Consider the following 25,442-nt stretch of genomic DNA (forward strand, 5'->3'; position numbering starts at 1 on the left):
CATGAAACAGGCAATTACGCTTTTATTTGGGTTTGAGTTTAGAGTATTTTAAACAGGATTCATACAATTCACATTAATTTTTTTTTTCTAATTTTAAGTGGGTTTTGAACTAGGTTAATTTGACTCAACAGTTAAAAATGGACCTTTAGACAACTAGCCTGACTCTACCAAAATATTTAGATTTAAACCTTCCTTCCACAAAAAAATAAGTTAACTTACCAACAGTTTGGTATTCACAGTTGTTGACCTTTTCCCTGATTGTGCTCAAGGCGATGGGTTTTTTGATTATGTCATAGTAATCGGGCACCTAAAAAAATATGTGCAATAAAAGTAGTCATTAAATACATGAAAATAATGTCTCAGTGTAAAGCTGGGATAGCAAGATGTCATGCATAACAATTGCATAGATTATTTAAGAGTCCCGCTGGTCATAAATCAACCATGAATGGGTTTTATGACCCTGTTACAGAGGGATATAAGTGTGATTGGCTCACTACCTGAGTTCTGGTCACCAGTTTCTTGAAGGGCCAGCTGTCCTCATGTCTGACCAGGTCCACAGTGAGCAGCTCACAGGCTGACAGCTCATGGACACCTAGGTTTCTCCCTGAGCTTCGACGGTTGGAAGAAGTGGTGGTGGGAGCCAAGACGATCTTGGTTTTTGGGGAGACCTCTGCTGGACAAACACCTTCAAACCACAATACATGAGTTATGAACAAGTCTTCAATGAAACAACTCTTAAAGGGGTCCTATTATGCTTTTTTACATGTTTAACTTTCTTTAGTGCAGTAGTTCCAAAACTTGTGGGCACGGCAAGGACAAGGCATAGTGTATAGTAAGCAGATTATGCAAAAGAAACCTCTTCAGGGTGATACAAGAAACAACACGTCCAGAAGTGAATGGTGTGACGCGACACGACAAAAGCAAATAGAACCAGTGGTGTAGTCTACGTGTTACACAGGTATATGCCGTAGACCAGGGGTCTCCAACACGTCGCTCGCGAGCTACCAGTAGCTCGTGGCCTGATTGGAAGTAGCTCGCCAAGGGGCCGTTCACATATCGCGTCTTTTGCGCGCTCAAGTTCGTTATTTCAAATGTAGGCGCTTGGGCAAGCGCGCTCATAATTGAAGCGACGCGCTCATTTTTTCCAGGCGCAGCGAGATGAAAACACCAACTTTTCAGAATGCCGCGAGCGCACCGCAGGTCATGTGACCAGATCCAACCAATCAGCTTCACCCTTTCCGTAACAACATTGAAAGCTCAGTCAACATGAATTTTACTATTAATAATAAAAGATAAGCTAATGTGCATTGTAAATGTCTGTAATTTATCTTTTTTTACTCATTCTTTTCATAAAAATGATTTAAAGGCTGAAATATGTGAGGTTTATCTTTTTATAAAACCTTTTTTGTCAAAACTTTATTTGAACTTAGTAGATAACATGTTGCAAGACACTCCTTTAAAATCTGGCCATCATTTTTAATGTTATTATTTTAATGTTTATTTAAACAAAAAGAGCATATCGATGCTATTTTTTTGTTATTTGCTGGTTTTCGACATATAACTTGGTGAATTGATTTTATTTAGTAGTATTTTTTTAACAGGATTCTGTGATAACCGTGTTCATTTTGGTCACTATAATCATGAAAGGAAATTTTCATGCCATTTCATCTCTAGTTATGATGCACTATAAAATCAACTATAATTATGTGTTTACAGTATAATAGGCAAAGTACAATTTTCTATAAAAAAAATTAATCTCTGATTCTGTTCTTTTCTCTGACATTTAAGGGTGACATATATAGGCCTAAAAAAACTCTTTTAGGTCTAAAACAGTTTGAATAGCTGTTAATATGAGTTATGAGACATTATTTAGGAGATTTAAGTATTGTATTACATGAGTAGCTCTTGGCCACTTTCATTTTTAAAAAGTAGCTCACAAATGAAAAAAGGTTGGAGACCCCTGCCGTAGACCCACTAGGAAAGGCCAAGGATTTCCATATACCCACTTAAAAAGCGCGAGTATACGTAACAACTTAGTTTTGTGAAAGAAGGGGGGGGGGGGGGGGGGGGGAACTGGACTACACCACTGAATAGAACCCATTATAATCAGTGATGCTGTCGACACTGGATGCAGCGTGGTGACGCAACACGACAAATTCTCGACAGTAAACTGATGCCGTCCTATTTCTGACGTCCTCCAAGCACTCACGCAACTTCTGACACAAAAGGACGAACGAATTTCCAACGCTAGCTTTGTCGCGTACAGTGAAGACAGCCTTAAGACAAGAAAATATGACGAGGCATATCTTGCCTTAGGATTCACCAGTACAACGGTGGATGATGAGGAGAGAGTGGGTTGCGTGCCTCAAAATATTAGATTCTGACAGTATGAACCAGAACAATTTAAGACACCACTTAGTAGAGCTGTACGATTCTGGATAAATTGAGAATGACAATTTTTTGTTTCAAATAGAGATCCCGATTCTGAACAGACAACTAAACAAAATATCATGTCATTTACTAGAGGTTCTGACAAAATGTTAATTGCTGCAGTCTATTGAAAAAATGTTTAATTATAAAAAATAAAAACGGTTTGAATGTTTGATTTAATGACTCACTCATAAATACTTGTTTCATTACTGGATGAATCAGCGTTTTTGAATGAATCACTTGAATGTTAAATTTATTTGTCAATGAATCATTCAGTCACTTGTCGCCACCTACTGGTGTAACGATGTAATGATAGTTATTTGAAGTGCCAAGTTCAACAAAAGATGACTTGCTCTACTTTGATCACTACTGTAGACATCAGTGTTTATATCTGAACTGTAAACTTTTATCCCAGTTCTACTGTGATCATTTGAATATTTGTAACAGTCTTTTCAACATCAGAGTATGCAGGGTTCCAGACTGCGACCAAATTGGTCGCATATGCGACCATTTTTTGAGAATGTGTGAGTTAAAATGTTATGTGGTCGCATTTGTGCGAGTGGACGCTTGAGCAACAGAACGCCGTTGTATCAGCTGCTGCAGTCCGTAACTTATGTTCAAAATGAACGAGTAGGCTACATCATGAATCCATTTTCCAAACCGTGTTTTTGACTTATTCTGAATCACTACGGTACGCCTATAATAAGTGTTTATATTCGGAGTATTTTATCACGGGGTCGTCTCGACTGCGGAGTAGCCCAGTGCCTGCGTGACTCGCCATAGACATTAACGGAGAGAAGTTCCGTCTACAATGTTCTTCCGCAAGATACGTGCAGTTTATTTATTGACGAACGTAGACGTCACGCGCATTGCACACTGATGGTGAAACGCGCCAATAACGAATTCACGAATTAAGGCATATAAAAATGATAAAAATGGTCTCACGAAACACAGAGCCCCTTCCTCCTATGTCTTTTCAGCGGTTATATTTTCCTCTGTCGAGCGATTACTCTCATGACAGAGGAAAAGGAAATTATTATAAAATGCAGAAGGTAAGGAGTGTGAGATTTCTGCTTTTTGTTACAACTATAAACTTTGATAACGAAAAATCTGTATCAGTTTATTATAATAGGCTACTCTAATCTTTTAAAATGTAATGCATTTGAATGTTTAATGATTTTTAAAAGATAGAAAGATGATAATAGACAGATAGATAGATAGAATATGATTCAAATGTAAATAGATAGATTGTATATAATAATTCAAATGTAAAATGCTTAAAATTACAGATTAAAATTACTGTCCAAAATCCATGAAAATCCTGAAATTTGGCAAGGATAATTCGTATATTACAGGTATTTCTGCTGCAACCCAGAAAGCCTTTGCTAGCCTTGGTCCATTAAAACCACTATTCATCAGCATGCATTGATTAATCCCATGGCATGTAGCAAAAAAAAAGAAAAAAAGGTGCGACCAAATCATATGCTGGTGCGACCAACTGAGAAAGTTGGTAGCACCAGTGCAACCAGTGGAAAAGTTAGTCTGGAGCCCTGGTATGGTTTTTTCTGTTTGTGAAGTGGTTTCATACCTATACATAACAGAGATGCTCACAAGTCCCTGAGCTAGAGTCCAAGTCAAGTCTCAAGTCTCTGAGCTAGAGTCCAAGTCAAGTCTCAAGTCTTTGAGCTAGAGTCCAAGTCAAGTCTCAAGTCTCTGAGCTAGAGTCCAAGTCAAGTCTCAAGTCTCTTGTGGTTATAAGTGTTGCATCACGTACAGCGACCCATCCAGGTTGCTTAGAACACTGCATAGCTTTATATAAGGAATTCAAAGCTTGTAATATGTTAGGTTACACTTTATTTCGATAGTCCACTTTAGACATTCTACTAACCATGTACATTTTCAACTACATGTCAACTAACTCTCATTAGAGTATTAGTAGACTGTAGTAGACTGTCAGGTTATGATGTGGGTTCGGGTTTGGAGAACAAGTTGACTTGTAGTTGCCAAGTTACTTATAGTCAGTAGAATATCTGTTGGGGAACCAACAAAACAAGATATTATAATATATAATTAGCAGATATTAAGCAGACAGCCTACTAATACTCTAATGAGAGTTAGTTGACATGCAGCTGCAAAGTTACTTATAGTTAGTAGAATGTATAAAGTGGACTATCAAAATAAAGTGGTACCATATGTTATTATGACTCCTTTATCTATTAGCATACAGTATCAGCTTTGATTTTGGTATATAATCAGTGTAAACAGGCTATTGCAACATGACAAAAACACCAAGAATGCTTTACTTTTAGTTAATTTCTTTATTTTGCCTTGTAGCTTGAACATACCAAGACATAAGACCAAATATAGAAAATGATATAACTCGCAACACTAAAATTGACACACTCCTATTTAGTGCAAAACCTCAGTGTAGCTAAATGCAAATAAACTATTGCATCCAAATGAAATTTAACACTACAGTGCACTTCCAAAACATTAAAATGCTCAAAATCTTTAGTGTAAATGTGAAGCAACTGAACAACTTATGGCATGTAACTTGTTAAGAACAAAATGTTTAGAAATAAAAAAATCCAAAGGGTGAGATCAGACTGGTTAACCTTCTCTTCTCTCAACACACTAGGTATGGGCCACAAAACATTTCTGGCTTCTTCTGGCTGCACTGCCTATGCAACTAATCATAGCTTATATACTGTAAGTCAACACATCCCAGACTCTCAAACCAGTGTAACGTTATAACTAAATGAAACAGTAACGTTACATGATCAACAATAAACCTGTTTGTAGACAACGGGCAGCCAGCGGGGCACGTAAATGATTAACGTTACGTTAATCGACCACCACACGTTTGGCAATTAAACAAACGCTCATTCATATTTCATAAGGAAGACAGTCGGAGTTAACCTCTCGTAACGTTAGGTAGCTAAAGCAATAAGCAAGCTAACGGTAGATGGTCAATGCTGAGCTAAACATGTTTACTCACCTCTCAGGGTGCGGTTTCAGATGCCTGATAAAATTAGATGTGGTTGAGCCAGAATCTTTTATCGTGATACTGCATATTTTGCATTGAGCGCGTCTTGTTTGAAGTTTTTGAACCCAAAGCTAACGATGAATGGCACAGCAGCGGCCGGTGGAGTCAAACTTTTTGTTTGTTATCCTCTTATGTGCGGTCGCGCGCGCGCTGCCAGCAATAGGCCACGTAGTACGTGGTTACGTAGGCAGGTAATAGGTAACGGAGGGAGGGGGATAACAGCGAGCTCATCAGACGTTTCCTAAAAATAAACATTGTTCACGAGTCCCGCAGCTCGAGTCCGAGTCGAGTCTGAAGTCTTTCGAGGACGAGTCTCAAGTCGAGTCTGAAGTCACTGTGTGTGGGACTTAAGTCGCACTCGAGTCCGAGTCTCAAACTCGAGTCCCCATCTCTGATACATAATAACTGCTTTCTCTGTCTCCGTGGCAGATACCGGTACCTGAAATTCGGTGCCGTTACCCAAAGGTACCTTTTTTCGGTAATGTAGGCATGTTTACCTCAATAACTGTAAAGAAACCGTTTTCTTTCAACGAAGTCATTTGTAGGAGTGTTTTTGACATTATGCCAGAGCTGCCTTGGTCGCTGTCTGTGATGCTTGAATATTAATAAAAACAACAATTTTAGTGATGATAATAATAAAATAAAAAATTCTATGAAATCTTTTGTTTTCGACAAATTCTGTGTTGTGAATTAAATGAAGACAAAACATTAATTTAATTGATCTTTTATGTGAAATTAAACTTTTTTTGTCAAACAAAGCGGCACAACTGAGCTTTATACTGTTAAAATTACATAGAAGAAAAAGTGTGATTATTCCTTAAATACATTTTTGATAATTTATTGTTATTATTAGTGTTAGTATTATTATTAAATTGAGATCTAAATTTCTGTGTTAATGATGTAAAGATAGTTTTTCTTAAATGAAACTGTAAAATGCTGATGAACTTCAGTGACTCTCAGAGCGGCTCTGGAAATGCTTTCATGTTCTCATATAGTGAGACTGCAGAGGCTGAAAAGCACAGCGTGCTTCAGTGTGTGTGGTAAATGAAACCGCGCGTCTGCGCCACTCATTCACACAGAGACACGCAGGACATGCAGGATTTGTATTTAAATAGTCTTACTCTCGCACCTAGTCACGATATTCCTCATTTAAATGATTCATGCCTAATGCATATGCAAAAAAAGGGGCGAGGACTGGTTAAGTTGCGTTAGTAGTGTGTTGAAACCTCATGGTTATGGTAGGGGAAGTCACATTTCCAAAACATGCTCAAAGCAGTTGACTAATAACAACACACTGGTCCAGCCAACCAATAAGGGCACATTGCACTCTTCGGAAAAAGGGGCTTCATAAGGAGGCATAAAAAAAAATTTGTTTGGTTCCGGTTTCCGACCGACCCTGTCAATTTATGTGCGACCCAAATTTATTTTATGAGCTTGGGTAAGAAATAATAAAATTTAATAAATACACAAATAAAAAACTTTGAGGCGAACTATAATTTACGTTTTTGTACAGCACCGTATTTTTATAGCACGCGATGCAAGATGCCTGTCCTCCAGCAAAACAAACGAGGCAGCTACATGGTCGTTCACACATCGTTCGTCAAACTGAACTATAATACATATACAAGTCTTTTTTTTTTCTTTTTTTTTTGTTGTCATTTAGGACACTTTTATTCATATACGCACACATACAAATGCATGCATTCATAGGCACGCACACACCACATGATGCGTTAAAGAGTGAACCTCCATCCGCCTCCCAAGTTTCATTAAAAATCATCCCAAATCCCAATACCCTCTTCTGCTGTCTACCACTTCTTTCGCCATGTATTTGTTCGTTTCTTTTATTATTTTATGCAATCCAAAACACTCTAACCTGCCGCGCTTCGTATCTCCAGAGCCCGTCTAACTTGTCCGGGACAAATGGATTTTTGAAGGACAAGTTAGAGAATTTTACTTGCCCGAACGGACAAGTAGCCTGATTAGAACATCAATAACAAACAAAAAATAACTAGGGAATCACTAAACCGAGAGAATGATTCTGATTTTATTACATTTATTGTAAGTTGCGATCGATTGTGGATGTATTAGCCTGCTGACGGTGAGGTTGCGCTGTTGACGCTCGCGCAGCCTCTCGAGGAGAAATAAACACATGAGCGCAGCACACACACACAGGTTAACAACATACTGCCTATAAAAAATCTAAATGTGGAGTTTCTATATTTTAACATGTGTTAAGCAGCCTCAATTATTTTTCCTGAATACCATATCACGATTGAAAATGTGACATTGATTTCCTACAACAGTTCAATAAACAGTTTAAATTAAGTCACTTACATTTTAGATGCAATATTGGCTGTTTCTGCAGCGAAAATAGTTCCAAACAAAAATCACAGCAGAACCACGGCGCATCTCACAGGAACACTCAACCTGTTTTCATTACTGAATGATTCTGCATTTTGACCGAATCGGTTGAGTCAAAGATTCAATGACCCATTCATTAACATCTGTCTCATTCTTGAATGAATCAACCGTTTAAACGAATCATTTGAATTAATGAATCAATGACTCACTCATTAATACGGCCGCCTGCCGCCACCTATTGGCAGTTTAGTGTTATGTTTATAAGTAGCCTAGTATACTTCTTTCCAATGTTTCTTATTTGTACATTTAAATCAATTTCATAACATTATTTTATGCAATTGTAATTTTTCAGTGTAAATTATTTAATTTGATCAGCCCTACCTAGGGTAACAGTATGCTCCATCTTTCATTTTAAATTCCTAAATTTGATCAATAAATTCAATTATTTAGAATAAGACGACACTATAGGGCATTTAATAAGATTGGGGGAGGGGATGCCCTTCAAAGGTGCAGATATTACAATATGCCAATTTAAATATCAAAGCTGATTGAACACTGATGAGAATATTGCTTCAGAATAAATAAATAAAATTTAAAAAAATCCGGACAAGCAACTTTTTTGATGTGAATGACAGATTTACTTGTTCGGAGGGCAAGCACATGAAAAGGCTTAAGGTCGAGCCCTGAATAATTTCCTACCTATCCCTTGCTGCCACTGAAAAAAAAAAAAAAAAAAAAAAAAAAAAAAAAAAAAAAACCCTACCGACCCATGACCTCAACTGACAACAAACCGGAACCAAACTTTTTTTTTTTTTTTATGCCTAAGGAACTAAACAGAGTGTTTCTGACAGTAAGGGAAGAGCCACAACAATGTAAACGTGTAGGTGTCTACATTAATTCAAAGGTAAAGTGTGTAATTGTTTCAAAGCTATTTACTCTAAACGGTTCAGCTTAATATATATAAAAAGATGGTATTTTGTTCTATTTCATCCCTTTCTTTCATTCTGTATCCTAATTTGATGTGATGCATTAAAACAAATATTTTTCTTTTTGAGCAAAATCACTCCTTACCAGTAATGGGTCTCTTCCTGGAGTCTGTATTCTCTGCAGCAGGACTGGACTGGTTGCTGGATTTGGCTGTTGTGCCATTAGTGGCGAGCACCTCTAGACTAAGACGAGCACTGGAGCGGCTTCCTGCCCGGGGTGGGGGTTTGCCATTGGACACCGGGATGGATTTCTTCCCTGAGTTTTTGGAGCCTCCTTTATTAGCAGACTGGCTCTGTTTGGGTGTGCTCTGCTGCGAGCGAGGCGTGGAATGACCCGATTCAGCTTGTTTTGATTTGGTGTTCAAACGACCTCCTTTATTGCTCTGGAGAGGAAGTTTAATGGCATCCTTTTTGGACACTCTGTTAAATAAATGAAAAAAGAAAACAACTATCATGACACTTCTGGTCTCTTTCTGCATACATTTACTAAATCAAGAAGAAAAAAAAGCCCACTAACTCTTCCTCCTCTGACTCTTCCTCTGACTCTTCTTCTTCCTCTTCTGATTCTTCCTCCTCTTGTTCAGACTCCTCCTCGTCCTCCATTTCTTCTTCTGAGTCAATGGAGGAGCGCTGACGGGAATTTATTCTATGAGAGCGCTGTTTGGGGTGGCACTCAGGGCAGAACCAGTCTTCAGAAGGAACAGCCTGTAGAACAAAGGAATATCAAAACTTTATTCAGAACTCGTAAGTTTAAAAGATGTTCTACTTGCACAAAATATAAAAAGATTTATAAATAGATTTTTGATATGCATCTGTATTTTGTCCTTGGCTGCATGTGTTTATGTATACACACACACACCTTATAACTATATGGCAAGTTAGGGTTTATGACAAAGAACTAAAAATGGTGTCGGCTAAATCAAACCTTCCAAAAACTATATTTCTCACCTTCAGTTTTGGCCGAACACAAAAGATGTGATAGCCTCTCTCACAGCCGTCACATAGAAGCATATTCTCAGCGTCTCCTTTCCTACGGCACACCTTACAGCGGGCATTAAGGATGGATTTGGCCCAGACAACGCTGCGCTCAAGTGTAGAGAGATGCAGGAAAACCTGTGACAAGCTGGAGCAGGCCAACAGAGACTCACGCCAGCGTTCTTGCACAGTCTTTACCTGCCGCCCACTTTCACTGCCATCTGTTGAGAGCACACAGATGAAAATGGGTTTAGTACTGATCATTTAAACCAATATGTGCTAAAATAAAAATCACTCTTAGTTTGATAAACACATTTTTAAGGAAACAGCTGGTGAGTCTCTCAAATTGGTAAACAAGAAATTAGAGGCTGACCGATTGATCGGTTTTGCTGATTAATTAACACAAATGACAAATTGTTCCAGTAAAAAAACAAAACAAAAAAAAACGATAGTTTTTAAGTGTTGCTTCGATTGCTGGAGCGGCTAATAAGGGTCCGCTGTCATTATACAGTACGAGAGCAGCCTCTAGAGGCGAAATCACTAACCCCTCGTGGAGTTTGTTTTGACACCTGCACAGAGCGGGACACTTCAGATAATGATTTAAAACATAGACAATGAAACTGTGTATACAGTACCAGGGCTCTACAGTGCGACCATTTCAGCCGCATTTGCGACTAAAAATTTCTGTGTGCGACCATGAAAAGATATTTTAGGCGCACTTGTATGACTGACCCGATCGAAGCTAAAAACTACAACTCCCAAATGCCCTGACACGTACGTTACATATCAACAGTGATGTTTCGCACTGCAATTGGTTGCTTTTAATGCCAGTCAACCAAGCGGGGCGAAAAAGTTAAGACGACTGTGGTGTTGAAATTGTCTTGTGTTGGGATGAAGAGTATCACATTTTACTTTAAAAGTTCTGTCTCAAAATTTACTAAAAACTTGTAATAATTATTGCTGTCAGTTAAACGCATTATTAACGCCGTTAACGCAAACCCATTTTAACAGCGTCAATTTTTTTATCGCGAGATTAACGTTCTTTTTGGCCTAGCAAACTTTGTAGTTTTTTTCACATGCTGTTGCAACAACTAGTAACGTTAGAAAAACGACAACACAACACCGGATCTAGCTAGACCAGAAACAAAACAGGCACGCCGCACACACTTGTTTGGGGTTTGCGAGCTGGCCAAAAGAGTAGTAGGCTAACGTTACGGTTTAAGTGGATGGTGAACGCGAGACGCCGAAATGGATGCCAATAAGATTTTGAATGGAAAGTTTACTTTTATAAAGTTGCCAAATGGTTCCATTGACAAGACCAAAGTGATCTGTGCGTTTTATAGTTGTGAACTGAGCTATCATCGCAGCACGTCCAGTCTGAAATACCACTTGATGGCGAAGCACACACACAGCTGATGCGAATTCTCCCCCCCCTCGTCAAAGCCAGGCGACAATGGATGTTACATGTGCACTTTGTAGTTGTATTTTGTATCGCCCTGTTTTAATCCCTTAGAAAGGGCTGTTGAAGGGGCTGTTTGTGTGACAAAGTATTTTTTTCACCCTTTTATTAAATGGACAGTGTTACATTGTGAGAGAGATTATTTGCTCCAAGTGTGAATGTTAGTGTGAAATTGAACACTACAGTATATGCCAATGTTGTTTTCAATAAAAAAAAAAAAATTGCACAAAGCAAGTCGATCCACTTTTCCATGTTGATAAGTAGGGTTGGGCATCGAGAACCGGTTCCAACTTGAACCGTTTAAAAAATAACGATGCCATTGGAATCGTTTAGAAAATTTGTTTTCGATTCCGATCATCGGTTCCAAACGCGCAAGTTTTGGTCCATAGTGGCCACCGGATTTCTGGAAGTGCTTGCCGCGCCCGCTTGTTCTGTTGCAGCCATGGAGCACGGTAAGCAGCGCTCAAAAGTGTGGCTTTATTTCACCTTAAAAAGCCTGGGTCGGCACAGTGATTTTCATTTCACTTGAATAAATATACATATGGTTTGCTTGTGTACGTAATTGGTCCAGTGGCAGAATTTTTGCCACGCATGTCACAGGTTCTGGGTTCTAATCCGTACTCGTATAGTTTTTTTTTCTCATTAAAACCAAATATGTTCATCAGTGGTTGTATATCAAGCAGGGAAACGTTAGTGTGCAATTTGTTTTGTGATTTCACTGGAACGAATATAGTCTCCGCAACGGATTGAAGCGCGCGTCCGAAAGAAGACTGCGCTCGCGCGAGCCAGAGAACACTGTATCCGCACCACTGATCGCAGCGGCAACGAGCACTTTGCGCACATTTTAGCGCTAGATCGTATTTTATTTAACAAAAGAACGAAATTAATGCTCTGCTAGTTAACTGGAGATGATTTATTTATTTGTATGGGGACATCCGTGCCACGAGATGTTTTTGGTGAGGACAATATCAACGAAAAAGTGGTGGGGACATGTCCCGCCCGCAAATTATGTCTATGCCTGCATAGTGTACAAATTAGTAGCGTGTGTGAGGTAGAGGTCTTCTCGGGTCCTAAAAACTGTACCCGACCCGAATCACTACTTACCCGAACCCGACGTGCTAAAATTTTTTTTTTTAAAGAAAAACCCGACCCGAGACAGACCCGATAAAATTAGACCCGAGTCCGACCCGACCTGACGCCATTTCCTTTAGAACCCGACTGGACCCGAACGTAAACGGCATTTACATTGTGCACAGCCTGCAGCCCTGCGTTTCTCAAAAATGCACTTAACATAAGACGCGCAAGTGTAAGCGTGCTGAAGTGCTAAAATGTCAATCACACATCACTGTAACCCATTACGTCCTATAAAATTTGGCATAATGTTATTTACCGGACCATACGATGATTAGAACCACCATTCGTTTTCCCTGACATATTTCTGTTATCGCCTCCATGCTTTTCTGACAGTGTCGCGTATTTTTAAAATTGATTGACAGGCCTGGCTAAACAACAATTCAAATGCTTGCATGTAGTCAAACATCCATCCACATGATGGCGCACTAGTTCTTCTTGGCAAAGGGAGGAGTTGGTTTATGTGGAGCGAGCAACTGAGTAAATAAATGCGGAGGAAACCGTGCTTATGCTTATAGCCCATTTGCACGTAGAAGCGCGGACTTAGTGTGAGAGAACGGTGTCATAGAGTTGTTTTAAATACTGCAATTTTAAATGCCCAACATAGTTTACAAGAATTCGGGTCTTCTCGGGTCCATTTGGAAAAGGCATATTTATTTTAAATTACCCGAGACCCGAGGCCACTAATACCGAACCCGACCCGTGTCCGAGACACTTGTCGGAGTTTTGGACCCGAACCCGCTCGGGTCTCGGGTCGGACCTCGGGTTTTCGGATCCAAGTGGACCCGTGAAGACCTCTAGTGTGAGGTGCTGCGCAGGTCCACTGTCTCGTCCTCCTTGGGCAACCCTGCGCTAACCAACGTTTAACGTTACCTCGTCACAATCAGGTAAGTGATTGTAGTGTAACAAAGCGCTTGACCAAATTGCTAATTGTGGTGAACAACAACAACATTACTGAAATTATTTTTTGCCTCGTAGATGAATGTAGCGTTATGCAAATTCCCCACGCTAGTAGCAGTCCTAATATTACTTTTTAGCCTTTACATGTCCAGAGAGTACAGACCAGAGTGCAAGTTCTGCAAATCTTCTGCAAGTTCTACTGTTTTTTGGTCTGGTGCAGAGGCATTCCTAATTTTCTCCCACATGGGCTGCAGCTCCCAAAGCTAAAACTCATTATTGAATCAAAATAAAATGTTCCTCTGTGAAATGAGCCTGTGACATGTTTTGACTCCACCCCTCAAAGAATCGGAATCGAGAATCGAAAAAAAGAATCGGAATCAGAATCGTTCAAATCAAAACGATGCCCAACCCTATTGATAAGAGCATTAAAATGAGAAAAAATAATGTGACATAAAAAGAAATAAAGGGACATTTAGAATAGATGAAAATGTGCGATTAATTGCGAGTTAACTATGACATTAATGCGATTAAAGATTGTAATCGTTTGACAGCACTAGTAATAATTATATCTATAACATTAGTTAATGCACTATGAACTAACATGAATGACCAAGGTATAATTAATATATGAATATTTATAATTCAAAATTATTGTACATTTTCATGCATCAGTGTAGTGTTGTCACGGTACCAAAATTTCAGTATTCGGTACCAATACCAGTGAAAATCCACGGTTCTCGGTACCAAAGCTTAATTTAGATAAAATGTACATATATTAAAGTGTATATCACAGTTACAAAGATGGAATCTGTAGTATTAAAAACACTTTACAATAAGATTCTATTTGTTAGATAACATTAGATAAAATGACCTAACAATAAACCATAGTTATATACTGTAGCAATTATTCTCCTTGGGGTTAATTTAAAAATATAGCCTACTAATACATTTTTAAAATCAAAAGTTTTATCTGTTAACATTATTTAATGCACAATGAATGAAGTGAACAAACATGAACAATCAAGTGTTTGTATTAAATAACATTCACAAACATTAATTAATGTTGTAAAAATATATGGTTCACTCAATGTGTTGATGTTAACACATTAAGTAATGTTAATGAATGGTATCTTATTGTAGTGTTACCAAACTATACAGGAGATAAAACATGTTTTATTTGACTTAACTGTAGCCTACTTTTATTTAATCCAAAACTGCCAAAAATGTCACTCTTGCCTGTCTTCAAAACTGATTTCTAATGCAAGGGCTAGAAATCAATTAATTCTTTGCTGATACTTCCTCGTCATCACGGAGAGCGCAGTTTGCACCGCTTTCTCCTTCTCTCCACAAGCGCTCTCTCTCGCATGTCTCCGCTATGCAACCATAAACAGTGACGCGCCTGGAAAAACAAGCTCGCACGTCGCTTCTATTATGAGCGCGCTTCCCGCGCGCCTACATTTGAAATTTGCACGCGCAAAAAACGTGCTATGTGAACGTGTGAACGGCCCTTTATGGCAACGTGACATTAGCCTAATTCAACATATTTCCATATGTGGCTCTTTCCTCCTTTCTTGTCATCAAGTGGATTCAGAGCCAACGCATTAGCAGCGCCGCCGGTCGCCATGTCTCAGTGTTTTTATGAAGAGGACGCAACTCTGCACCTTTCGGACAGCGCATCAAGAACCGGATTAACCCGGTACTCGGTACCTAGAAAAGCTGGTACCGTAACCGTTCATTTTTTTTAGTACCGACTTGGTACCGAAGTACCGAGTTTTTTGACAAAACTACATCAGTGCTTTGTTTTGTAAACTTTAGCACTATTTTATGTTGTTTGTTTTCATTCACTATCCATTTTAAAAACTATCGGTTGATTAATCTGTTATCAGCCAGCGTGGGCCAACCCAGTTATTGTTATCAGTCAAATTCACTATCGGTCAACATCTACAATAAATCTTACCATCTTTCTCGCTGGACTGGTCATCATCTTTCTTTTTGTCCTTTTTCTTGACCTTTTGGTCTTTCTTGGCATCCTCATCACCTGATAAAAAATAAAACATATTCACAAATAAGAGCCTGTGGATTAATGAATTCAAATATATAACAAAAACATGATCCTAAAAACAAAGCAATCATCCATACAGGAAAACACCCTTCAGAAAGCAATCATCTTCAGGAACACACCCTTATACAAATAAATATGTCAAACCCTCAAAGTTTCAATGGATGCCAAAGCTAAATAGATCTTACCTAGTGGAGCTTTCAGGAACTTGCGCTCTATGCCCTGCTCTATCTGTGCCAGGGCCTGTGCCAAGTAGTGGACAATGTTACTGACAGGCTGTGGTGTGCTCACACTAGTGGACGTGACACTCTGACCCTCTGCCTTCAATTCATGCAGCCTAAACATAAGACACCATCAGTTGTCCCATTCGCAAACAGACTCTGCAGCAGCATCTGAACATAGAAGTAAAAATGTACAGATAACAGATATTACAGTAAAATAACCTGTCTTTGACTCTGACGTGATTCTCATCCAACTCCATCAGCTCCTCTTCTCCATTGATCAGCCCATTCTCTTTGGACTCTGGGTTTAGGAGTTCATAGTTCCCATTTTCCAGTGCAGCTCTCCATGAGTTTCTGTCCATCACCTTTCCAGGAATGAGAGGTGAAAAAAGGAGGAAAAAGACAGGTAGCCATTAACAAAGATCCAGATTAAACCACAGCAGGCTGTAAGAATGAAAATATACTGTGGAATCAACATACTTTAATAGCTCCCAGAGTTCCCTGATAGATGCGGTCCTCAATATCCAGTAGTAGATCTCTGAGACGGTTCTCCATGAAGCGCTCAGCAGGTACAGTGCTTTGTGGGTAAGACGGACCAACTTTTGGCTTTACAGCACTGACTTTGGTCTCTGACAGGGATTCATCTGCACAATAAATTACATTAACTATTATATAAATCACATAGTACAGTATGTTAATGCTATCTGCAACAAACATCACTATTAAAAAAGTCACAGGGCACCAAACTTTATTTAAAAAGAAATAAATAAATTAGGGTTCCACGATAATGCTTTAGATGTGTAAAATTATTTAAATTATATTTAAAAACTGAAAATGATATAGGCCTAACATATATCACATACATATGTTTCACATACATATGTTTCTTTCTTAGAGATGAGTGAGATGCGTTCCCTGTCAAACATCATTTATCCTTAGGCTACTTTCGTAATACTGTTAAACATTTTTTCTGGATTTCTTGATCTTCGGAACACAAATCAAGATTTTTTGATGAAATCTGAGAGCTGGCTCACTCCTTCATAGGCTGCTGCTAGGTAATTGCATCTGTTGGCCAAGAAAAGTTAGTAAAGCCTCTGACGTGAGTTCAAAAGAGCGAATGCGCGAGAACTGAGAAGATGACGCTCACGATCATTTGATGGGAAAGTGTGAAAGGTAAGCCATTCATTTTGCAGCATCTGTGGCATTGGTGTTATCAAAAGTGAAACGTAAATTTTTAAAATGTGAAGCTTTAAGCGGAATCGTAAACGCCTGTGATTGGCCATTGTACTCGCACTCATCAAATACGTCTTTGATTGGATACAATGATCAGCGCTTCAAAAACATGTTGAAAATATACATCAATGACATTCTTCACCGAACGCTTAGATACACACGGGAGCTAGGGTTGTGCCGATAGACGATATCATCGTCCATCGTGATGGCTGACAGACATCATGATGTTAAGCCAACATCGCAGGATTTGTTGCGCAACATAGACTAACGTCTGATTTAACGTCCAGTAGAATGCACGCTCAGCACCGCTGCTCCCAATACACAGAGTACGCGTGATCACGAAAGTGAAAGTAAAACACAAGTAGGGATGCAACGATTACAGATTTTCTAAGTACGATTATTGTCTGAGAAATAATCACGGTTTAACGATTATCACGATTATTATGCATCAATTAATTTCACAACACTACTAATGTATAATATCACATGAACACTCAACACTAGATTTTAATGTGTTATTTATTGCTGCCACAACACAGTACAAAATTATAAAATGGCAAACAATAATCAATCTCTTCCTTTGGAATTAAAGAGAAGTGCTTTGTAAACATCCAGCATTTTTCTTTTAAAAATAACAAATTAAGTCAAAGGCTGCAGGACTCTTTGATTGAAATAGATCACAAAATTATTAAGTTTTTAGTTTGTTCTAAATTTATTTTCAACCTGAGGTAGAAAACTTGATAACATGAAAACAATATCTTGTTGGTATTTGACATAAAAATATAAATAATACTATAAAGGGATAATAAATCCCAATGAAAATAAGAATAAACAAAGTATTTGGCTCTATTGAATTAAATGCAAGCTAAATATTAGGCCTATGTATTTCTTTTAAAATAAAACAAATAGTCCAAATGTTATCCACCAATATTATTGTACTTATTTTAATACTCTTTTTTAATTATTAATCCAAATTTTACATGTGCCTTTAGGAAATCATCTATTATAATCTCATTATTTTGGTTTGTTTGTTTGAAGTTTGAGTACAAATTATAGAAAGAAACTGAGAACATCTCTCATGCAGTGTTATTAATAACTGAAATGCAGTTAATTGGTAGTCCTAGAAGTCTACACGGCCCTGATCTTATGTTAGTGTTTTACACCGGGCATATTACAACTACAAAGCCTGACATTTACTCAACACAGACAGGAGAAAGCAATAGGATATTAAGTTAAATGTTCACTGACTGAAACTCTTGAGAGCACGTCACATTCTGTTTTCCACAGACTTGCGTAACCAAAACATTCCGCTGTTTTTTTGTTGTTGTTTTTTTTTACGTTGCACTGGAAGCTGAAAGTTGCACGCCGCGTTCTCCTTTTTCCAAAGCGCTAGGGCGGTTGCGCTCCGCAGGCGTCTGTCGTTGCTCTGTTGATTCTTGTCACTTGACCCACGGTGCGCTTGCGGCATTACGAAAAGTTGAGATGTTTTTATCTCGATGCAGCGCGGACGCGCTTGGAAAAAACGAGCGCGTCGCTTCCATTATGAGCGCGGACACCGTGCGCCTACATTTGAAATGAACTTGAGCGCGCAAAAGACGCGATCTGTGAACAGGCCCTTAAGGCGTTTTTTCGGTGGAAATAGAGCGTCGCTGCTTAGTCCCTCAGTGGTTGACGAGCACGACACTTTAAGCTGGTGCACCGCTGGTGTAACTTTGTTTTCGTTTTGTGTTAGGTGCAAAAGTTCCGTTCCGTGCCGTCCGCGGTGTAGCATAGTCTTTACGATTAATTAACCGTGACGTTTTAAAGCGCGGTTAATTGTGAAATCCGGTAATCGCTGCATCCCTAAACACAAGCTCCCTGATGTGCATTGCGCACAAATTAGGCCGCGAACATACAATAGTCCGTCTCCTAATACCCATCTCTGGACTGTTTATTTGCGGCTATGGTCTCAGTTTGCACTTCGAATATATTGAGAGAGTACTGTAATGTCTTAAGGACAACAGACAAGGGAGGCTCTATTTCTGAACTTAAAATCGGAACGCAAGAACAACTGTAGAGACAAACACACCAGCCTCGTTTCTCTCTACCCGGCCTTTGCCGAACTCACCGCATTAACCCTATAACTGCCGGTGCAAAATAAAACAGCAATTTGAAAACAATTATAAAGAGTCTGTGTGCTAACTTTGATTATGGTTGCACTTGGACTTATTGTTTGCGTTTAATAAGACTTCAAGGAGTTCAGTTAGGAGGTCACCCACAGCCTCAATCAGAAATCAGCTCTTAAATGTACAGTAAGGGCTGAAGAGACTAATGTGAAATCATACAGGAGAAAAGCCAGTCAATAAAAACCTTTTACAGTGCTTGTATATTGTTTTCTTTCAATGCATTTGATAATTCATACTCATAATGCATGTCATTTCAGGTCTACTTTATAAGATTATTAGTTAAACATTGCAGAATGCACCTGCTTACTATTTTTCCAGTCATGAATTTTGTCATTGAGGATTTCTGAAAAATTGTGCAAAAATCTCGTCTCGTTCTCGTGAACCCAATCTCGTGTCTAGTCTCGTCTCGTGAGATAAGCGTCTCGTCACACCCCTAGTTGTGATATATGACAAGCGCTGAGCGCGTCCATCTCTGGCTCAGCGCAGCCACATCGCGAAAGCACAGTTTGAATCTGGCAGTTCTGTCACGTCACTGTACATTCGCTCCTCAGTGCTCAGCTGCTGCAGAGCGTGCCGACATCAAAATTGCTGATGAGATGTATAGGAAAATATCTCCGTGTTGTGCTACGCCCCTTAGCTGTTCTAAATCCACTGTAAAACACGGCTTTGCGGGGCTTATTGCTTAAGTGAAAAATTAGAATGTTAGCCCCGCCCCTCCTCCCGATATCATCGTCCATCGCGATGTTTCACTGTACACATCATCTGATGCCAAATTGGTAGACATCGCACAACCCTAACGGGAGCGTTTGAAAGCAGGCGTCTATCAGCGGATCGGCTTGTGCTTTCAAATGCTCCTGCTTTCAAAACACTTTCAAACACTTCCGTGTGCTCTCAAACGCTCCCGTGCGTTGATCATTGTAGCCAATCACAGACATATCCCATGAGCTCGTGACCACAATGGCCAATCACAGGTGTTTATGATTCCGCTCAACAGCAACAACATTTTTTAAATTTCAGCACCGACTTGGTACCGAAGTCGGTACTTTTGACAACCCTAGGTAAGGCACTTTTACGTTTTCTTGTTGGTTTCTCACGATTCGGACAACCAGGAATTGTATTCTCGTCGATTGAAACATTTAAGATTGAGTTACTGTAGTCACCTGGACTATTGTAACAATGTTTTTACTAATTTGTCTGGGCCGGCAGATGCAATTACCTTGTAGCCTATGAATATGAAGGAGTGAGCCAAATCTCAGATTTCATCTTAATTTGTGTTCCGAAGATAAACGAAAATCTTACAGGGTTGGAACAACATGAGCCTGAGTAATTACTGACAGAATTTGAATTTTTGGGTGAACTAACCCTTTAAGGCCAACGATTAAATTATTAATTGGTCGTTAATTTAAAAGACTTTGGGAAAAATCACAAATCAGGGGAATGTGTAAATTGACATCCCCAATTCTGATATATCATGCAGCCCTAAAACAATTAAATAAAACATTTAGCAACCTGGTTCCAAAATCCCACAGTACCTGAGTGACGGTAACGCTGAGCAGCGTTGCAATCCATCAGTTGAGTGATGCGCTTCTTCTCCTGCAGCAGAGTCTCTTTGAGGCCGCTCTCTCTGTATCCACGAGGGTTCAGAGCCTCTATGAGCTGCTCCACCTCCTCAGGCATGCAGTAGAAGTACCACTGATTGACCCGGTTAACTGGGGGTGAGGTGTTCTGCACCAGCACCAGCTCCTCAGTGGTGGCATCGGTCTTAACTGCGCTCTCAGCTGAGAAAAACTCTTCAATTTTGGCTTCGGTAGTAGGGCGGGGCTCTAGCATGTCCTCTGTTAGGCCAAAGAAGTCATCCTCAACAAACAGTGCCCCGGCAGAAGGGAAAATCCAGTAGCGGCGATAGAGGCGGTCTCGGCCGAGAGGTAGGATGTAGGTGCAGGCCATAGCCTTCTGAATGCGCTCCAGGAGTTCTTTCTCTTTGAGCTGCTGTTGCTTTAATTCCTCTGGGCTCAGACTGTCTTTCGTTTCAACCTCATCAGCTTGTTTCTGATTTGGGCTGTCATTTGTTTTCTTTACTGGAAAATTTAAAAGAATATAGGAACACTATTAATATATGCTACAGAATTAGCATGTGAACAACCATTATTCTTTAGGTTTTACATTTCACACACCAATTGAATGTTTTTTTTTTTTTTGCTCATTTGATCTTAAAACCTAATATTTTCTCTTTCAAGTAACTGATTATTAAATCACAACAAGACCAAGAATGTGTCTTATGAAAGTAAACCGCTGCTGATAATTTTAAGAGAAGGTACCTTTTTTAGATTTTGCTGGTTGCTCCTCCTCATCCTCTGTGTGTTGTTCAGCGTGACCTTCCTGACTCTCTGTGCTGGTGTCCAGCTCTTCTCTACAACCAACAAACAGAAAGCTTAATCAAGCATTTGGACTGGAATATAAACTGTGTCTCGAAACCCAGGGATTGAGAATTGAGAATGGATTATTGGTTCAGCTTACCCTGGCACTTGGCCTCCATTTTTTGCCTCCTCTTTGAGTTTTTCATGTTTTTCTTTCAATTTCTGCTCCTGTTCCCTCAGCTTCTCCTCCTTTCTTTTTCGAACCCTGGAATATGGAGACTATTAACAACTACTAACAACTATTAATTTCTAAGCAAAAAAAAACTTTAGTGCTGATAGGTAGGTGCAGGTCTATGTAACGCTGTACCTCTCTGCAGCTTCCTCTCGCTCTCTGCGATGCTGTTCAGCTTTAAGTTCTCGCAGTTCCTGTTTGGCAGATCTCTGCTCGTCGGCATTGTCTTCTATAAAGTCTCGTGTGGAAACCAAAGTCAACAGCTTCCCACACAGAGAATGGAGGATCTTCAGTTTCTCTCCTGAACACACATTTGTAACAAAGTTATACACGTGCAAAACTGGAATATGGTGACTTTTTTCTTTCTTTCTTTTTTATAACTCATTTTAAATCAAACTGGCTTCTTTGTTTTATGCATTCATTTATTTTTAAGTTCAGGTAAATTTAGATTTTAAATTCTAGATCATTTGTTCTGAAAAAAAATCTGAAACATCTCATTTTAATTTTCCCCCCCAAACATCTACTGTGGAAATATTGTTTATTGAATAATATTGATTAATAAATAAATAAAAACAAGACAGAAAGTCAAACAAAAGATGAAAATTAAAAGAAATAAACACTCACCAGGCAGCAGATCATAGACAGCAGTGCAGGATAGCTTTTTGAGCAGGAACTGGTTTGACAGACGCAGCTCCACACAGGGGTCATCTGTGGAGCCAAACCCACCCTGTTTCTGGTAGCGGAACTTTGCACTGGTTGAGCTGCAGTCTGCCCCCGAGGACAGGATGTGCAGCCTCAGAATCTCAGAGAGCGTACAGCTGTCCAGATCCAACTGCTTCAGACTACAGCCTGTGCAGACAAATGGAAGAAACATGAAGGTGCACTAGATGTTTGAATTTACAGCAATTCTAAATTATAACTGTCAGTACAAACATATTTCAGGGCACATTAGGATGTAACGATTCACTCATCTCACGATGCGATACACGATACTGGTTTCACGATACGATTTTCTCACGATTTTTTTAACAAATGAGATTTAAGACAAAAGTGTCCCTTTTATCATTTCTCAGACAAAAAGCTGCACATTTCTTTTTAATTTAAAATATATTGGTCAAATAATAAAACTACATTAAAAAAATTCCCTTCAAGGTTGTTTCAACTAAGTCTTTCTGTCTGTTTGGTCAAGAGGCCGGACACTGGTACCGTCGCACACTATGTAAAATACTGTGTAAAATTAGTACCAGATTGACAGGGGTTTTACATTGTAATAAAGGCAAGATTCTAATTTTGTTATAATTTGTATCATTACACTAGTAAGAGTAAAAAAAAACACACATTTAGAGAAAGAGATAGTAAAATAAATACAACACCTAATTGCCACGGAAACACTGATGCACCTTGTGATCTCCGTGGCTGAAAAACGGAGGTGACTGGTGCTTCTCACGGTGGTGATTATTATTAGTCTACGGAAAGTCAAAATGCCGCCACACCTCCGATTTGAATTAGTCCACATCTACGCTTGCCGTCGCCATGTCTACTGTTTGACGGCGCGTGCACACCAGTCTATGCCACACACTGGCGCGGCGCGAGCGGAGCAAACCGAGCGTTTTCAGTTCATTCCTATGGAAGTTGAGCTTGGCTCACACAAGATCAAGTTCCACGAATGAAGTGAAAACACTCGCTAGCTTCACGCCAGTGTGTGCTCGCTGCTATTGTGCCTGTAAAGCGAGGTTCACAACTTCACAGTAAAACGTGTATCGCGATTCGTTTAACATTTCAACCGACTTGAATCGTCACACATTTTTATCGATTTTCAACCGGTTGCGAGTAAATCGTTACATCCCTAGGGCACATTGTCTGACCTTGGTGCAGTTGTGGCCAGGCAGCAGCAAGAGATGCCACAGCGCTGATGGCAGACTGTGTGGGGTCAGCATCATCCTCCAGAGCTTCACTCAGATCTGAGAATGAGAAAACAGTCAAAAACACCTGGCTCACTATGATACTGAAGGTAACTAACATAACACCTGAACTTTTCAGTAGTCGTAAATCAATATCAGTGAACTAATTAGCTACAATTTGGCACTTAAAGTACTGACACTGGACTAACCGTATGCTATAACTAGTCTAATTTGAGCACACATTTTTTTCCCCCCAAATATTGAGTATACAGTAGGATTTAATTTCAACCTTGAAATCATTGAAGTATATCTGTCTTTTAGACTTCGTATGATAAAATACATTTTTTACAATTCTGAACAAGACTGCTTGTGTAGTCTCTATTATAAATAAGTTGTTACCTCTGCCACTCTGACCTTTTGTGTCCGTTTCCGCCACTTGGTCTTTAGCCACTTCCTCCTGTTCCTCTGCCAGAGCCTGGAATATGGCCGAAAGAAAGAAGAAGAGCAATTCACAGAGCGGACCCTCAGGATCACAGCCCACTACGGCCTCCTCCAGAACCTCTGTAAACAGCAACAACCCTCATGAGGAACATTCAAAAATGATTTTGCTCTGACTTAAAAAAAAACATTGTAAATTAAAAGCAAATTTGTAAGCTAGAATATTATTAGGGCACTCGGGCTAGATTTATCAGTGAACAAGACATTTAAACAATACCCCATGGTGTATTGTGTTAATGAGCAGCCAGTAAGTATATCTTACCAATAGTTACACCATCAGGGAACTCATCATTTAGATCAAACAGATCTCCAAATGCATGCAGAAACTCTAGAACCATCAGAGCATCTCCAAAAAGCTCTGGAGGAAGACGTGTCTTTACTGGAAGTGGTTTTGGCAGCTCCTGAAGACAGGCAAATTTAAAAACAGTGTTTAGTCTGCTGTTTATGTATGTGCCAACACAGAGTTCTCAGAAAGAATGCTTACCTTTAGGTCTTCACACTCCATGTCCTCTCGAGGTTTGTTCCATAACTTCAGTCGTTCTGCATATTTTTTCTTTTCCTCCTTTAGCTTCTCTCGTTCCTGAAGCACATCGCAAAGAGATGATTATGGAATCAGATTTAGTTAACAACTTATAAAAGTATAACAGATGCAATAATTAATAGCATATAACAAAAGATAAGCATTTAAAGGACAAGTTCGGTATTTTATACTGTGTACTCACCGAGTGGTCTGGGGTGTTCACTGATATGCTCACACAAAAATCGCTGCAAAAGATGCTTTTCAACAGGTTTTATCGTAGTTTTTGTCCAACTCCAAAAACTCAAATTTCAATCTTAACCATTCTATTTCATCAGAAACGATCTTAAAACAGGGCTTTAAGTGTAAAATACCGAACTTGTCCTTTAAAAGAATAATATTTAGACAATGTATGTAGGACCAAAAAGCAGGACTGGAGATGAGATCTGAACGTTCTTCCAACTCACCCTCTCTTTCTCGATCTTCATTCGTTCCTTCACCTCTTTCCGCCTCTGTTTCTCCTCTTCTAGTATCCTCTTCATCTCCTCTCTCTTTTTTTCCTTGTCCTCTTTTTCTTTCTTTTTGGCCCCTATTAGATCTTCTCTTTCTTTCTTGAATTTTTCTTGATAATGCAAGCCATGTAAAGAAACAGCAAATTTCAGGGCAATATTTTGATTTAAACCCAGTGCTAATAGAGAACCTGCAAACATTGAGGCAATCTGTAAAGGCCCTGTTCCAGTTGGCACACTTAACATGCATTTTCGTGCTGTATGTAGGCCTAAATGACAAACTAATAAAACCCATATCCAGCCTTTGCTTGGGCTGAATGGATTTAATGTCTTGCGTGTGTTCGGGTAGTTGCAGTGATGGAAACAGTGACAATTTAAGTTGGGTCGGAAGGGAGTAAAGCCTGTGTTTAGGCTATTAAGGAAAAGTAATTTTGCCAAAGAAGAACCTTTACTTTAAAT

The 25,442-nt window shown here is 39.3% G+C and overlaps 1 protein-coding gene across 8 annotated transcripts in view; it reads right to left on the reverse strand.

Annotated features, from left to right (window-relative positions):
- The window catches only part of baz1a (bromodomain adjacent to zinc finger domain, 1A), a 34,371-nt gene that overhangs the window by 1,169 nt on the left and 7,760 nt on the right, over positions 1–25,442 (reverse strand). For 2 of the 8 annotated variants that reach the window (XM_056256092.1, XM_056256090.1), the window contains exons 9-27: positions 24,942–25,096; positions 24,442–24,537; positions 24,220–24,358; positions 23,874–24,020; positions 23,424–23,519; positions 22,183–22,407; positions 21,694–21,859; positions 21,487–21,591; positions 21,288–21,379; positions 20,502–21,047; positions 16,052–16,215; positions 15,794–15,936; positions 15,539–15,687; positions 15,249–15,329; positions 9,775–10,022; positions 9,344–9,531; positions 8,912–9,246; positions 498–685; positions 220–307 (exon numbers count right to left, since the gene is read on the reverse strand). In XM_056256092.1, coding sequence (XP_056112067.1) covers positions 220–307; positions 498–685; positions 8,912–9,246; positions 9,344–9,531; positions 9,775–10,022; positions 15,249–15,329; positions 15,539–15,687; positions 15,794–15,936; positions 16,052–16,215; positions 20,502–21,047; positions 21,288–21,379; positions 21,487–21,591; positions 21,694–21,859; positions 22,183–22,407; positions 23,424–23,519; positions 23,874–24,020; positions 24,220–24,358; positions 24,442–24,537; positions 24,942–25,096 — 3,351 coding nt within the window. Of the gene's footprint in view, positions 1–219; positions 308–497; positions 686–8,911; positions 9,247–9,343; positions 9,532–9,774; positions 10,023–15,248; positions 15,330–15,538; positions 15,688–15,793; positions 15,937–16,051; positions 16,216–20,501; positions 21,048–21,287; positions 21,380–21,486; positions 21,592–21,693; positions 21,860–22,182; positions 22,408–23,423; positions 23,520–23,858; positions 24,021–24,219; positions 24,359–24,441; positions 24,538–24,941; positions 25,097–25,442 lie in introns of all 8 variants that reach the window. The other 6 variants (XM_056256088.1, XM_056256087.1, XM_056256094.1 and 3 more) reach the window with 5 other exon arrangements.

The sequence above is a fragment of the Rhinichthys klamathensis genome, unplaced genomic scaffold, assembly GCF_029890125.1.
Source record: "Rhinichthys klamathensis goyatoka isolate OS25496 unplaced genomic scaffold, OSU_Roscu_1.1 h1tg000123l_1, whole genome shotgun sequence".
NCBI classification, from domain to species: Eukaryota; Metazoa; Chordata; class Actinopteri; order Cypriniformes; family Leuciscidae; genus Rhinichthys; species Rhinichthys klamathensis.